Below are 17,641 nucleotides of genomic sequence, written 5' to 3' on the forward strand. Positions count from 1 at the left end.
TACCCCAGAGAGCCGTAGCCCCAGGGAGGGAGCCCTAGCCCCAGGGAGGGAGCCCTAGCCCCAGGGAACCCTAGCAGAAGCTGGCATCTACTTTACCTCAAGTGGCTCATACTATTTTTTAAATACTAGTTTTCTGCCGCCGCCAGGCCACCACCCTGCGGGCCAAGGGGTGCTCCCCTGCGCCCGGCACCCTTCACAGCCGCTACCCGCTGGGCCGCCACGTTGGCTCCTGCAGCGGTCCCGCTCAGCGCCCGGCCCGACACAGCCCTGCGCCCGGACCGGGCGGCGGCCGGTAAGCAACACGGGCACGGCGGCGGCCGCCAGCCCCCTCAGGACCGCGGCTTGCCGGGCTGCGCCGCCCTGCCCCCGCAGCCAATGGGAGCTCGCGGCGGGCCGTTGTTGCTAGGTGAAGTAGCGGCTTTGCGCTGCATCTAACCCCGACCCCATACCCAATGGGAGGACTGGATGCCGTTTGGCTGAGGGAGGGTGGGAGCTTGCAGTACGAAACAGCCAATCAAAATAAGAAAACTTCCCACTGAGTATTCGGATAGGCTGTGCTTCTGAACTGACGTGGTAAATGCCCAATTCGAGCAGCGGAGCGGAGACGGCAGGGGAGGGGGGTGGGAGGCGTGTGTCAGTTCCGCGACGCGGCTGAGGGACTTCCGTGCGCCATGGACTTCGACGTAGACCGGTATCTGCGGCAGAGCAATGCCCGCTTCCTGGCCTCCATCAACAGCATCTTGGAGCGGGTGAGGGCCCGGTTCTTGGGCAGGGGCTCTCGTCGCCGTCCTGCGGTGCGGGCCGGGGGTGCTCATGTCGCCTGCGGGGGCTGCCGGCCGCCGCAGTGCTGTTGCCTCAGGAGCGCGGCCAGCTTGACGCTTTCTCTAGCCAAAGTGGCGCATGGCGTGGTCTGGCCGCCTTTGTGCGCCCCGCTGATCACCTCTGGAAGGTCGCTAGGCCGCACGGCCCTCTGCATGCCTCGCCTTTGGCAGCGGCACTGCTCTGCTCGTCCCTTCCTCCTCACCGCCTCTCTCCTGCTGTCAGTCCCGACAGGTTCTGTTCTCTTTCTGTACACTAATTTGCATTAACTGACAGAGAATTCTCTTCTTCAGTTAATTACGTGTGGTGTTAACAAGCTCTTACTATTCCTGGCTACCAGAAGCAGCTGTCACCCAGGGCCTCGTGGAGCTTTGCAGTTTGTGCTGAGCCGTGTGCTCCTGTGCCTTGGCATGAGTAAGCTATAAGAGTTAGCTTCTTGTATGTGTCCATAAAACTTAGATCTGGGATTGCCAGTATTGAATAAATGACTTAATTATAAATCCAAGTTGCCATTGTAGTGCCCTTAACATAAAGTAGCTAGCATTAGAGGAAGTACTTTCAATGAAACCACAGAAATAAGTGAGGGGCTCCCTCCACTAATCCTCCTTACTTTAAAGCAGTTTTGTGTTAAAAATGTGGGAAGCATGCACCCCCATCGAGATGTGTATGGATTTATTCAGGGATGCCAGCTTTACTGTTCAGCGAAATGTTTGTGCTAATGTCTAGTTGCTGGCATAAGGCTAAGTCTGGCTCTAGAATGTTTTTCCCATCTAGCGTTAGATAGGTGGTTTTACGTGGCATGAGCTTAGGTCTATGCTAAGTGGCTCTTTCCAGTTACTACAGAGGAAGTTTAGAAGAAGCTCGAGGGACTTCATGATGTTTGGAGGCTCTGAAGCCCCATTTTTGTCAGTGACTGGCTCGTGCCTTGAAATTGAATGACTCTCATACATGCCTAAATTGTGTGTATTTCCTCTAGGAATTAATATTCCCAGATTGCCGACTTCCAGCCAATAAAACGGCATACTGATAATTCATGTTTTGGTCAAAACAAAATCGTCTAAAACCAATATTTAAAATGCATGTTAAAAACATGGCGTTCATCATTTATTCTAATTTTTAATGGTCCTTTTTGTTTAGTATAATCACCCTTTTGAAGATGATGTACTTGTTTCCATGGAAACTCTCACTTATGATACACCTGATGGTAAGAACTTAAAGCTTCAATACTTACGTGCTGTATGTTTAGACTTAGTAAAGTGTGCAACTGTTGGCAGGTATGACACTTAATTGCAACAGATACTACATTTTGGCCACTTAGGTATGGCATTTCATTTGTACACTTTGATACATGCATATAATACCTGGCGAGTTTATTTATATGTGCCATTTTAGTCCATTGCGTGCTCTGTTTTAGACAACAGGAAAGAGTTATTAGCGAAGATGAAGATAACAATTGTTATCCTCACTTCAGTGATAATAAAACCCAGTTGAACATTTCATTTCCCAGTAAAGCCACCAAGATACTAAGTCACAAGTCCCACTAAACTACCAAGCAATGTATTTTAGAAAAACAGAGTGGGCTTTTTTTTGTTTGGTTTGTTTTTCTGCAGTGTTTTGTTTTTTTTTTTAATTTGTTTTTTTTTCTTCTTTCTTCACAAGAAGCTCTCTATAAGCATTATCAACTCTATAATGGATTGCCTGTTATAATGAAACACTGGAAAAAGATGACATGGCACAACGTGGTACAGATTTACACTCACCACATGGGAGCATTCAATGAAAAGTTGAAGAGGCTACCCACCCAGTTCACACTTGACATAACAGAAATTTACCTTCAGAATAAGTGGGGGTGAAACTACACGATCCATTCATGCATATCACCTTCCTACTAGTATCTCCATTCCTTTTTTTCCCCCCTCAGTCTTCTCTATTTTGATTATTATTCTTATAAGTCATCCAAATATTAGTATCTTGGTGGCTTTACTGGGAAATTAAATGTTCAACTGGGTTTTATTATCACTGAAGTGAGGATTACGATACACAAATTGCTGTATCAACTCTTGTATAGTAGAACTTAGTGGACATTCACATTAAGTGAATTTACAGTGTCAAGCCCAATGTAATCACACCAAATATGATTTACTTTTTAAAGGCTTTTACAGACTAACAACTTGGATTTTTTATATTGTTCATTGACAGAGGGAGGAAGCATGCATATAGCACGGTAAAAGTCTTGGATTTGTAAAGGCTGGTTATGCTTTTTGTGTAGTAACCTCTATTCAGTGCATAAGGAATATGGATCTCTGTCCTCTAAAGCCTTAATTATGGCTTTATCTAACCTCAGATACCATGTTGTCTGCCTGCATTAAATAAAATTTAAAAAGTAAAATAATTTGCTTTTTCCCCCTCTTTGTAGCATCTGGGGCTATAATACTGCTTGGATTTTAGCTCAGTGTTGTTAGACTCAGCATGTGACTTTTGTTTTGGTTTGTTTTTTTACCTGACTTCTTAATTAACTTGAAATTACAATATTCTTTTGGGTTATTTTCCTATAAACTTTTGTTTCAGCAATTATATTGGACGCTGTTCAGATTTGATAATGTTTTGTTACTATGTAATACGTTCTTCCTAAATGTTTGTGTTTGTTGGAATGATAACTTGGTGTTGATGGTGTTATACGAAAAGCTGTGTAGCTGTGTTTAGATTGATATCTCCTCTTATTTCTAGGACCAAAAAATTGGGAGAATGTGTCAACCAAGGAGGTTAAAGAATGGAGGGAGAAAGTACTTGAGGTATCTTAACAGTATAGTCCTACTTTACAGTCAAAAAGTAGAAATATCCTTTTTTTTATACATATATATAGGAAAACTTTCTGATCTTGCTGTGCCGTATAGTATTTGCAAGAGGCGTTACTCAGTGAGGTAAATGTCCAATGTCTGCTTTAAAACAGGGTTTTAGGATAGATTGGTCAAGACTGTCAGGTATTTACCAACAGTTAGCACCACTGGTAAACCTAGAATTATTTTTTTAAAATGCTCTCTGATGGGGACACATACTTTTGGCTCTCATCAGAATGTTGTCACTGAAGTTATTGTGCATGGAATTAATTTGTCTTGCTTCAGATGATCAGCTTTTCAATTCCAAAGAGCTTACTGTTTTTCATATTTAGATGTTTTTCTGTGATAAAATGCTAGAGTAATTAAAGTATCTTTGCAGTCTTAGCACTTGATTGTCTGTCATGCTAAAGCCATTACTGTTATCGGTGTATGCTTTGTGTCTTTTTATTCTGAGGATTTACATTAAACACACAATTGCTTATTTTTCTGTTTCTTGAACTCCACCATAAGAACTCAACAGTGAATTTTACCAAAATCTCAGTGTTTCTTAACGTAACTGTCAAAAGGCACCTTGCAGCTTCATTCTGAGTATCTGCCTAAAAAGCTAAGCTGTGTAGTGTGCCTTAGTAGTTAACACAGAAGCTGTTCCTAACCCTGCAGATTGAGGGGGATGAGGAGTGAATTTCAGACTTGGAATAAGAGTGGATTTAATGGAGGCAGAAAAGGGACTGCATTTCCCTTTTCTTTCCACTCCTGGTAATAACTTGTGCGTCATCTACTGAGCATTGCTGCATGACTTTACAGACTAAATCCATTGAGGACTGTAAGAGCAATTCTTTTGTCTTAGCCTCTTACGTGGGCTAAGGTAGCTACAGCTTATGTTCTTGTAGTGATTTTAGTAGCATCAGTATGGCTAAAAGTTTTACCAAGTATTTGGCTTTTCTGGTCAGGCCACAGGAAACCTGAAGGAAACTGAATAGTTATTTTGGAAGTGCCTAGTTATGAGATGCGTATGCAAAGGTAAATAAAGGCATTGGTTAAAGTAACATTACTGTTCTAAGATTCTTCTGACTTTAGTTTTTTTTTTGTACCTATTTCTAATTGCAGTTTAATAGAGAAGGTCGAAGGAATGCAGGTAAAGTGTTTAAAAAAATAAGTGCTATAAATTATCCTGTTGAAATACTCTTGACGAATAGAAGATGTCCTGGCTTTATGTCAAACTCTTTCATGTACTCACTAGAATAGTTGTTAATGGTCTGTGTCCAAACTGAAGGGAAACGTGAGGGATTTTTTCCAGGACTTGTCCTGAGCAAATTAGTAGTTTGTATTTTAAGTAAATGGTGGAAGAGGGGATACCTTTATTAATTCGTAGATGATACCAAGTAGGAATGACCGCTGTGAAAGATGGTCTGACAAACTGGGGCTAAAACTCAAAGAAAACTTTGTGTAATTTCATGCAGAGAAGTGCAAAGTAATAGACTTATGTAGGGATAATCAAATGTAGGAAGAGGCAATTTTGAAGGCTGGTTGAGCCAACCAAGAGCATCACTCTGTCGTGAAATAGTGCACGCTGCAATAGAAGATTGTACCTCATATGTAAAGCACACAAAACAGGTTTTCCGCAGTGTTCAACCATGTTAAAAGTCGCGGTGGAGTACTTTGTTTTGTATTTGTAATATGGTAACTTGACTAGCTGGAGTGAGTCAGAAAAAGAAAAATAATTCCTAGAGCCACTGGTGATGGGACTTAAATGTTGAGAGGAAAAGCAAAAAAAGAACACAAGGGCATCTAAGTTAAAATTTAGCAAAGCTTTCCAAGTGTAAACATAAGGAAGTCCTGAAATACGTTTCTCAGAGGTTATGGAGTTGCTCTTAAGAATGGGTTAGACTTCCAGAGGAAAGTTAGGTTCCTGCTTTAAAATGGAAGAAGGAATAGATAAGATCTGTAGGTTCCTTGTTATATGCTTTAAGCCTTAAGAAAACTGGAAATCTTTAGATGTATGCTTGACACTATTAAATAACCAGAAGAGTTTACAGGAGTGAATAATACCTGTGTGCCTGAGTTAGGTATGAGAAGTTTTCTCGCCATTTAACCAAAAGTAAGAAGGTGCTTGTGATGTTTGATATCAATTTATCTGGAAAAAAAAATGCAGAAGAAAGCAAGGACAACAAATTCTGCATTAAACAGACAGTCTGGAGTGGGGTAAATATATCTGCTAAAAGACTTAAATAATAAAAATAATACAAGTACATCACGTGCATCCAATTGTGAGAAATCCCACTACACCTTTAGTATCAGCAAAGTCATATGTTTGGAGATACAGGTCTATTTTGGGAAAGATTAAATTTCTGTAGTTTATGCAGTATAAACAATAGATTTAAGCAATAACTTCTATATGCATCATAATCATATTCACTGTATACAGACTTGAGACATTGTAGCTTGTTGTAAATACCTTTTTTAAAATCTAGTAAGGCAATTTTTAGAGATGTAACTTTTTTTCAGTAATATCAAAATACTTTTCAGTGAGTAATTTTAATAGCAACAGTATCTGGTTTAGAAGCTAATTGTGAAATAAACTTATGTGGAAGTCACGTTTGCAGATAGCTACTTCTGTGTGGGTCTAATACTTTCTGGGTTTTACTTAAATCTGAGTTGTGATCATTAATGAAGTACAAAATATAGATTGAAGTGTAAAAAGGGGAGATCTCTGCTAAATTAGACAATTCTTATGTTTTAGATTTCTTCTGCTTCTTAGGAAATAAATGGGAGGTAAAAACAACCCACAAAGATTGTAGGTGTGTCTGTCTGTGCAGCAAGACAGGCACAGCAGTTTTGGAAGGCCCTTTTGCCAAAAATTTTTGAAAACATGCAATAGAAGTTTGGGGCTCTACTGTGCCAAGAAAAATGCACAAGTTTGCAGTTGTCTTCCTTTCCTAGAAGTGATACCACCTGATAAAGGGGCAAATTTTCTGTGATGCTTCATGGGTTAAGAAGAAAATCTGTAATATGATAGACAGACGTGAGAATTAGCCTGCTTTATGTCTAGAATGTTGTTCTGTCACTTGTCTATTCTTTGTTTCAGTCCTATGTATGTTCTCCATTTGTTAAATGTTTCTGTTAAAAATTTTGCAAAATAACTAAGTATATATACAAATGAAGAATTATTGACTTCAGGTAAAGCATTGATCTGTGACCTGTCAAGTTGAAATAGAATCATTTTTTTTCTTCCCATGCATGGTAAGAAATGTCAAAGCAACAGAGCAGTGATTTTGAAGAAGAGCGTTCAACAGTACATCAGGTATGGGCACCACACTGCATATACCTTCATAAAGCCTCTTTGGGAAAATGTATTTATATAGTAAAAACCTACAACATTAATTGTGAGCAGGTTGTCCTGTACCATAGCTATAAAGTTAGATTTTAAAGACATACTAATTGCTGAATCAAGTGACTTTATTCTCCTTAAATAAGTGCTTCTGTAAAAAATGGAGGGCTTAAAGTGTTTTGCTGCAGTTCTGTCACTGCCATTCATCAAACTTTACATCTTACTAAACAGTTGTGTTGTATTTCCCCTCATGTAGTGCCCTACATGTAGTTGTATTATTTTAGGAAAGGTGTGTCTTTTACTTGCCAGATGCATGTACATGTAAAATTAAAATCTTCATCTGGTTAATGGTGGTCATCTATCTGGTATACTTCCCCCGATGGGTTCTGTCCTTTGAGGTGGTGATGAATTCAAATTCTCGACTTCTCTATGTGGTGGTCTAATACATCTTGGTGATGGTAGAATCATGCAAGTGCTTTTTTAATTTTTACTATGTCCCTATTCATTTTGTTTATGTATGTTTCATATAATTACATATCCTCCCTCCCATTATGTTATTTGGGGTAAAAAATAATAGCAATTGTGTCGGCCATAGATTTCAGCTGAATTCTGTTCTTCGAAGTTTATTTAAAGGGAGAGAGAGCAGTTGGATATAGGCTTTAAACCACTGAGGGCCTTTTTAGTTAGGCAATATGTGTGTCTAGCTTTTTTAATTATTACTTGTAAAATCTTTGGTTATCTAGAATAAGTTCTTTTGACTTCTTATCTTTTTAAGCAGAAAATACTCAGCATTTGAAGAGTGATAGGGGCAATCTGACTGGTCACTCCCAATTATTTGTTCTGCATAGATGGTAGTTAGAATTGTTTCATTTTGTTGGTGTCATTTTAACCCACGATGCACTAATTTTGTGATGGAACCAGACAAAATATATTTAGACTTTTTTAAAAAGAAATTCTGAAGAACATGATGTTAGATGTAAACATTTAGAAAAGGCTCCTTATCCGTATAAATGAGCTTTCTATTCAACTGTCAAGACTTCTAGAAATAGAGCAAAACCCATATTTGAAATATTATCTGTGGATTGAGGTAGGTAATTAAGAATTGTTTGAAGTGTTCAGTGAAACTTTCAGTATACACTGGAACACAGAGAAAATCCTGCTTTCAGTACGTACTGATAAAGATCTGGTGATTAGAATTCATGTCAGCTGGTTTTTGCTCTTGTATAATACCTTCTCCTTGCATTATTTGTCTAAATATAGATGGGCTAGAAGGAAATTAGTTTTCCCCATTAAGTAATGAGATGTGAATCAAGACAAATTTATGTACAGATTTGTTAGTAAAGATGGTGGCATCTGAACATAGTTTGGGGAATACAACTGGGTTTCTTTCACCATCACCCCAAAAAAAATGAGCAAGTAGTGAAAGCAGAAAATTCTACAGATGAGTTAATATAGCTTACACTAACAGGTCTCAAAACTGCTTTCATTTGCTTTTAAGGAATCTCCTGAGAACTCTCGTGTGGATACATCTGACATAGGTGGGGGTTTTAATTTACTTTGTAGCTATGTATTTTTTAACTTTTGAAGAAGATTGCAAATAATCTTTTTGTAATTTTTTAGTACAGTAAAAATAATTTTAATACATGTTACTTACCCTTTCAGAAAGTAGAGAATAGGAATAACAAGAGACTGAGCTGCTGGTAGTATTATGATATCAATATCCACGTTCCTCTTTAAAAATCTTAGTTCTGAATCCCTGATAAATTGGAAAGTCAATGTGGAATACATTCAGTTACCTTTTGTTGGCAAAGGAACAGTGACATCAAGACTTTGGTGTAAATGGCAACAGAAGCTTTATTAATAATTACAATATATACATTAATTTGTAATGGTCTGGTAAACAGATATTGCATTCAGCTGCAACAGTTAAGTCTTCACTAGAGTTTGTAAATACTTTCAGCATCAGCCTTGTGGTCTGTCTGCAAAGTTTTGGGTGGTTTTGACCTTGTATTGCCAAATAGTTATTTGATTGTATTAATTACAATCTTTGAATGGCAGTTTTTTTAAATATTTGAAATTTGTATTACGGTCTCTTGATTCTTGTGCATATAAAACCTTACTATTTGGCACAAATTCAACTATGGCTAGGTGGTAATCAGCATTTAATGATTAAAAGCACAATTGCAGAAAAATATGGTTAACTGGTGTTTAAATATTCTGCTATAAATTAGATGCTTCATATGCATAGCTGTCTCCAAGGCAGATACATCTTTTAGGTAATGATAGTGTATTGAGTGCATCTCCGGTGAAATTAATTCCTGTGTTATAGGTCAAATTTTTCAGAGGGAAAGGTGGCAGTTTTAGTTTTTCCTTTCTCTTCTGTACTTGAGGAACAGAGGTGTTCCCAAATTTCCCTTTTGGCCCGTAAAAACACTCTAAGATTCCCTGGAGAAGATACTTCACTTTTTTCCATTCTCTGCTGTGCCGTGGTCCTCTGCTAATAACTAATGTTCCAGTGATTTGAGGTATGATTGGCAATTTACTGACGACATATCTTAGAAGAGTATTCAGCTTGTGTACAGGTCAATTCATTCTGTGATCTGAGCTGTTTTCTAATTTGTAATTGGTGTGGTTGAGTCGGCCGTTCCTGGACGCTGGAGTTAGCTTTATTTTAAGATCTTCCCATTTCTGTAGCGGTTTAATCTGTGACCATTTAGGGAGCATCCTGCTAGTTTTGTTCCTGATCTACTGGAGAAAGAAGACTGTATGGCAAGAGTTTTGACTGTTACAAGAAATTGGAGGCTGAAACTTTTCCAAAACAAAACATCAATATTCTTAGTGCTTCCTCCACTATTAATTAATGCTTAGTAACTGTTTTCCTGTGGGTAAAATGACCATAACTTTGTATTACATTAATCATGTGGGAGGAAATTTGGGTAATCTGACAGTTATGGGTTTCCGTTCTAATAAAATAATTATACTGGCACCAGGTAGTCTGTCAAAGCCAACCCTCTGATTGCTCCACGCTTTCACCAGAAGGTGCAAAATAGTGTTATCTCCCACAGAGGTGGCGTTTTGTTATCCTAGCTCTATGGCAGCAGCTGTCCACAGAGCTCTAGGTGATGATTGCACTGACAGGGAACAAAAAAGGGATTAGCTGGAAAAGATTGTCATTCTGGTTTTAGTAATTTAAGAATAGCATGAAGAGGCAGTGATGTGGTAGGTATCATAACCAATATTTTTTTTTTTCATTTGTATTCCTTTTCAGGGTTATTCGCCTTTCCTCTTTCCCTCCCTGCAGTGAACGCAGTCATGGGACAAAGATAGAACAGCCAGGGAAATTCAGAAACCAGGGGTTACAATGCAGTCACGTGTTTCACGATTGTAAAAGACTGAGGCTTTAGCTAATGATGAATTGGAAGGTCTGGCTACATCTAGCAAAAAAAATGTTTTGTTGTGTTTCATTCACAAAAATAACCGATGAATACCTAAATTTTGAGTTGGAAGATTTGGACTTGCTATATTAAAAAATATTCTCAAGTCTGTCTTATTTCTCATCTTGGCACTTCTAAGGCAGTCTTGACAATAAGAAACTATGAAAAGGAAGTGTGATAGAAGGGCTTTACTATCTTTGTTGGGATATTTGGGAATGTAGTGGGAAATAAGTGGACATGATACTTTAATGAGCAGTGCTTTGAAAATATTTCACACTCTGAAATTGTAACCGTTACTTCAAGATTTAGGCTAACTAACAAGTTATCTTTACTCTTCTTTGTTTCCCTCAAGTAATTTATGAACTAGAAACCATGTTTTACAATTAGACTTGAAATGGAAATGTAGTACGCATAAAAAGTTTTAGTGTAGAAAAGAGTTTCTGAAATGAAACCAGTTTAGTCAATAAATTATAAATGTTTTTAAACACACACTATATGTTTTGGTATTTAGTATTTATCTTCAAATTGTAGATGAAGCAAGTGATGCTGGTAAAGTTTCAGTAAGAGGAAAGTTTGGAGACGTCCACTTCCAGGTAAAAATTTCTGGTGTCTAATGTTATGAAACAATTCAGTAGAAATGGTTGAACTATTTCAGTAGCTTACACATGCCTGATGAGTTGGTGCAGTCAGCAGAAGACTATGTAGTCTGTACCTTAATTCACATTTTTAGTAAGTATAGCAAATGAGATGTTCAATAAGTTACGTCATAAAGACCAATATGAAGAGATATTATGTCCTAACAGAAAGCCATACAGCATATTGCAAAGAACAGGTAACCCTAAAAAAGGTTATTATATGTATGGGAAAAAAAAAATTGGATTAATCACAAAACAAAAATGTGATCATTCACCTGAGAGTCTGTCATAAACAAGTAACATGCTTTGTTTAAAAAAACCCACAACTTGATCTGAAATAATGGCTACTGTAACAAAAGCAGACTAGAATCTTCTGCTGTTGTTTCCCAAACCAGACTATGGGTATCAGGGCTGCCCAGAGCAGTTAAAAGAGAACACACTTTGTGCATGCAGCCATTCTCATCTTGTGGTCTGCTTGCTCCAGTACAATTACCAAAAATTTTACTTACTTTGCTTACTTGTTTAGCATAGTGCTAAGCGTTGTCACATCTCTGACATGTGTCTGACAGCGGCTAACATAAAATGCTTCACAAAGCAAGAGTTCCACTAGTGAAGAATGTTTGCCATTTGTAACCAAATGCTTTTAGATGTTACACAGAGGTGTGTTACAGAGTAGACCTTAATTTGTACATGAATTCATAGGATGTTAATAATGCATATAAAGATTTGCAGCTGTAATTACTAGTGCTTTGTAACCGAACACTAGGACCTCTTCCTTTTTTTCTTTTTCTTTTTTTTTGTTTTGTTTTGTTTTGTTTTTATCAGTGAATCTTCTGAGGCAGTGTGTGCGTTTCCGTGCATCAGTAAACTAGCTAGTTATCTCCTTTATATGTCTTCACATATAGTTCCTTCCTGGGATATTTTTTAACATAAACTTATTTTTAATATATACATTTTATGCTGGTTGGATAACCTCATCGGAATAATACTAGTTTGAAGCAAATCTAAGTAATAACGTTGGGGTTTGCCAATGTCAATAAATCCTATGTGTTTTAATTAAAATTCTTTTTCCTCCCCTCTAAGAATCTGTACGTAGGTGACAGAAATATTCAAGAAAAAGCAAAAGTTCAAGTGGATATGATAGTACAAGTGGACTGTGCTAGAAAAATTCCCAAGTGGATGACGGTAACATACTTCTGTTCCAAGTTATTAGCTAATTAGAATAAAATAAGAACTCTTTGTGCACCACAGTGAATTCTAATACAACTTCTCTACTGTTCCATCATTGTTTCTCTCCTGCTTGCTGTCTGTGTAAATAAACACAGTATCTCAGATCTCTTGACAGCAATGATTCGTAAGAAACAGAGCAGACTTTACCCATTTTTTTTAATTGTCTTTTTTACTTTTATACTTTGTGTTCTTTGAACCCTGATGTGTGAATCAGTCTTCACTTTAGTAAATTTTCAGAAAAGTGTAAATTTGAGGTTTGTAGAGGAAAAAAAGGAGTTTTAGCTTTATTTTGGTTTGGGGGGTTAGAGGGATGGGGGGGCAAAGGGTCGTGTTAAATGGTACAGCTTCTATTTACTGCTGGAGTTGCCAGAGATATGTAGATCATCCAGATATTCTGATTCAGGTTTGAAGTCTCAGATTTGGGAAAGGGGTTAAAACGTAAAATATGTAAAATGTTGCAAAGATGATAAATAGCTTTCCATAAACTAGTAACTCCTAAGAATTCTTACTGAAGTCATAGACTAGATGTTTTCCTCCTTGTCTGAAATTTACTAAGCCCATTAAGACCATAACTCTGTACAGGACCTAGCATAGTGAGAAGAGAATAGGAGTCACAAATAAGGTTTTGATGTTACCTTTAATGTGCAAAAAATTAAAGCTGTTAGATTATGTCATCTTTTTTTTCTTTGTTTTTCAGATAGCACCTCAAGGTTTGTTGGAAGGCCTTCATTTAGCTTCACCAGCACAAGAACTGATCAGTACAGCTGAATCTTTTGGGTGTTGGTCAACTATGATAGTTACAAAATGTGGTTTTGTTAAAATTCATTAGAAATAAATATTTAATTTATTGAAAACACAGAGGCATTATTTATCCAACAGACAAGTTCAGCATGCTGGATTCTTGATGATGTGGGTTTGCATATGGCAAAATGTATTTGAAACACAGGAAAAAAACCCATGTATTCATAAAACCAGCTTTTCTTAAATAGCCCCAGGAAGAAAATGCATAGTTAAAAAATTCAGCAACATTAAGCTCAATTAAGCATAAATTTTTTGGTTCTGCTTATTTTAAATTCAAGAAATGTAATGAATAGCTTTGGGTCTGCTGCTCACTGGTACTGAAAGTGGTACTTCACTAGTAAGATTGCTTTCTTCAGAAACTCTCAAGACTTGATGCAAACCTAAAATAGAATTTTGATATAAATATTTCAAGTCTAACAACTACAAAAAGAATTACCTTCATTGTGCTTTATGGCAAGCAAATCTGCATTGGTACTAGCCAAGTACAAAGCTTTCAGCTAATATAGAAACAGAGTAACAAAACCTGCAGGATAAAGCTGTTTGTCCTGGTCAGAAATCAAAGAGCAATGCAGTCTGCCCCTACAGTGAAAATATTTTATATCTGTGTATTAAGCCATTTTAAAATACTTTTTTCCAACACACATGATTTGTCTTCTGTAGTATGTTAATTCAACATGGTTAGGAAAACCATTTTTCATTTTTTCTTAATGGGTTGTATGATAACAGTGTACATTTTTAAATGTATATATACACATTTATACATCTATGTAGATGTGCACATATATACATATAATAATATACAGATTTTTAACCTGGCAAAAAAGCTTAATGAATACACTATTACAGTAAAACTATCTGTACCACATGTAATTGTTTCTAAGTCATGTAATACATTACTGGGAGTGCCCTAATAAGTTTGGGATTTTTTTTCTTCTTCTGGTTTTGTTTTGTGATTCTTTTTTTTTTTTTGAATAGGCAACCAAGCCGCTGTTTGCAGAGAGAAAGGAGAGTTGTCCAATGAATGTTCTTCATCCAGACCTCTGCAGTTACCATCTTCTGATGTTTCCAATTCACTGGATACAATAACCATACCCAGGCATCAACTTTCTCCAGAACTAAGTAAAACTTGCTGTGATAGTACCTTAGGAGATTACCAGTTTGCAGATGATGAATGCTCCTTCAGCAATGTAACTCTTGCAGACTTGTATCCAGCGATGGTAAGGATACTCACGAGGCTTATAAAAAGGGAGTCTCGGAGAAGATTGTTAAAATACATGTTTGGATACTCAAGACATAAAAGATGGTGTTCTAGAAGACCAAAGCTCAATGTCACTGTAGACAAAATAAGAGGGTTCAGACCTCTTAAACAGAGGCAAGCACTACTCAGCATAGGCAGCTGTAGAAATGAAGACGTCCAGGATCAGACTTTAGGAAATGAGAACAAAGAACTTCGGGATGGCAAGTGTTCCACTGATAATTTTTCTGGTCTGGTACCTTATTCTTACATTGATACAGATGAAATCAAAATGGACTACACTGACTCAAGTTTCAGATGTCATTTGGTATCCGCAAAAGGCCATGAAGTCTCTGAAGTGACTGGTGCTCCTGATGTGGCTAGAATGGGAGGGGCTTTTCTAGCTGAAGATGAGATACAGACTGCTGTCTCACTAAAGAATTCAAAATGCAAAGAAAGTGAAAAATTGGCTTACAAATGTTCCTCAGAATACTGTTTTATAACATCTGCCAGTTCAGGATCAGCAGCGCTTCATCTGGTGAAAGAGAGTAAAACTCGAAATATTTACTTTCCTTATGGTGATACCTCAGAGTTGTGCTCATCTACTTGGAGTTCCTATGGCAGTAGTAACACTATTACACCTGTCACAAACTGTTCTCCTGCAAAAGCATCAAATACTTTGCTCATAAATCCTGAAAAAAGAATTTCTGAAGGACCAATTTCTTTCCAGTGCAAACACTCATTTTCCTCATTGTTTGTGAAGCAGAGTCCTTCAAAGATGCACCAGAAATGTGAAGAAGCATTTGAAGAGCTCTACTACAGTTTGTGTCCCAAAGAAATCCAAAAGCCTTTGACATTGACAAGACCTCTTTCAAGTTCAAAGAACCTTGAAGAGAAAAGGTTAATGAAGCATCATTTAAGTGATTCTGTGAGGTCCAGTACGCGGTATGACAAAGAATTTGACAGGATCTATGAGCAGTTGCATAGTGAGGCTGTTCCAAAAATTCCTGGGTGTCAGAGAGCTTCAAATTTAAGGCAATACGAAGGAATACAAATGTCTGAAACTGTAAGTGCTCTTTGTAACTCACCTGTTCAAAGTTCAGCTTCAAATTTAAGGCAGTACAAGGGAATACAAATGTCTGAAACTGTAAATGCTCTTTGTAACTCACCTGTACAAACTTTATTTGCAATTCCTAGAGGTAAAAGACAACGAAATTCTCAAAATGACCCTTGTCCACCAGTAAAGAGACTGAAATTTATACCGGAACAGTATTTTCCTTCAGCAAAATGTCAACAGACGTCTCACAGAACAATTGTCAATCTTCAGGCAGTTGGCATGGATTTTTTCAGCACAAGCAATGGCAGTAACCCCAGCTTTTTTGACATTCACAGCTGCTGGAGTCAGGTACTTGAGGCCCTTGTAAAAATAAAATTTATGCACTCTACTGATTTTGGAGAAGGTGTTAAAAAATGGATTAGAGCTGGAAGTTATTTAAAGTAGTGAGAGCATACTTCCACTGCTGTTTGATCAGTAGGGTTGTTGTACAGGTTTGAGGTGTGGGGGATCTTTATTTGCTAAAACAAAGTTGTATCGGGTCTTCTGGATCATGTGAGGAAGCTCACTGTATTTAATAACCCTGAAAATGATTATAAAATGCTCAGTAAAAGAATTTGTTACATTTTGGTAGACTCTGTCACTGGTTAAAATAATCTCAAATGGTGACCCTGTTAATTAAGCTGTTGTCCTTCTGAAATGGTTATGCTTAATTCGTTTTATAGATGGGCAAGGTGAGGTGAACAATTAAGCTTTACTGGGTTCCATTGGAATCACTAGACATGTTGATTTAAATATTAAATCAGGCCCTTATTTCCAGATTCCCAGTACTTTCTTCTGAGGCAAGTTGTGAAGTAATATGTGTTTTTCCATCAGTGTAATCTGTTGATGCTTTATGTTCAGGGCTCTGGATTTCATGCTTCTTCAGGTGGAACTTTGCTTGCTATTCCTGGTACTTCCCTGCAAGGTTAGTTTCAGAGATTTTACTTTAGCAATCACAAGTATTTCTTTGAAGGGTGAATCTGTAGATCTCAGTAGACCACTGTGTAGGTGATGGCTAGTAATAATCAGTAATACTCGGTAATAATTGGTGTGGTTTAAGTGTTCCTTTAAATAAGGAATCTATACACAAAAGGATTTCCTAAATGGTATTTAAGCTATTTAAGAAGCTTTTCTTTAGGTTAACTAGGACTTTTGCTAATGAAGTGTTGCTTATTATCCACTGTTTTTCTCTCTTCCTTATTTCAAGTTAGCTGTTGCTTCTACTTTCTGGATCTAAATGTTTGGCAAGAAATGCAGGGTTTGGTAATCCTGCACCTGAATAACTAAATGCTTTAGCTTAGATTCTTCAGCTTTACAAAAACTTGCAATTGAGTTGTCACATGGCTGCTGTCACTTGTGTAGGTGAATTAAATTATTAATCTGGATAAAAAGACTTTTGCCAATTCAGGACAGTAGATTTTTATTATTTAAAAAAAAAAAACCAACAACCAACGAAAACTACATTAAAGATTTTATATGCTAATGTTTTAATTTCCTCTTAACGATCTGATTTTGTTTAAAGCCTGTTTATACCATAAGCTGTGCTCTTTTCCTCCTAAGTTAACCACCAGTGTTTATTTCCCGTATTTTATTTTTATGAACCTTTGTCATTAAGACAACAAACATGTAAGGGAAAATCCTGAAGAAAGTGACTTGTGACTTGAAATATTGTCAGCTGGTATACAAGAAGAAAATGGCAGAAGAAATGCGCTTATTTGCATGGATCTTACCTTGTTACATTTTAATTATTGATTAATTGTAAAAAATGTGATTATTTGAGGTATACATCCCATCTGTCTTACTTTGCCGGCCTCAAATTTTAACTCGTACTTTATGTATTACATCTTTTCTGGTATTGACAGTTTCTTCTACCTTTTTTTTTAGATGGTGTTAAATTATAAGCATTTGGAAGAAACCTAGCTTGTGCTTAAATGTACTCATCTTATAAAATACCATTTGAAATTAAGTTTTGTCAGAGCCTTTTGTATTAGATGAACTTAATAAGGAAATTGCTCATTGAAGTATTACTAATGTCTTAACAGGCTAATATTTCAACAACATACTGTAATGTCCATGCTACGCAGCATAGTTCTTAACTTTTTCATACTACTGTCTTTTATTACCAGAATCTGGGATTGCAGGTACCCCCTCCAGTAGGCCTAGCACAATGACGAATTAACAGCTGTCCCAGAAAAGCCCAGAAGTACTTAACCAAAGGTAAGTGCCT

General features: G+C 37.3%; 1 protein-coding gene across 1 annotated transcript; it reads left to right on the top strand.

Moving 5' to 3' along the window:
• Window positions 1-632: 632 nt before the first annotated feature.
• LOC121083111 (Holliday junction recognition protein) lies at window positions 633-15,465 on the top strand. Its single transcript, XM_040583083.1, is given in 11 exon segments — window positions 633-749; window positions 1,957-2,023; window positions 3,547-3,611; window positions 4,764-4,791; window positions 6,902-6,957; window positions 8,483-8,522; window positions 10,950-11,011; window positions 12,137-12,238; window positions 12,981-13,041; window positions 14,060-15,288; window positions 15,290-15,465. Coding segments are annotated over 11 exon segments (1,851 nt in total). The 5' UTR covers window positions 633-671; the 3' UTR covers window positions 15,353-15,465.
• Window positions 15,466-17,641: the final 2,176 nt, after the last annotated feature.

This window comes from Falco naumanni, chromosome 2, assembly GCF_017639655.2.
Source record: "Falco naumanni isolate bFalNau1 chromosome 2, bFalNau1.pat, whole genome shotgun sequence".
NCBI classification, from domain to species: Eukaryota; Metazoa; Chordata; class Aves; order Falconiformes; family Falconidae; genus Falco; species Falco naumanni.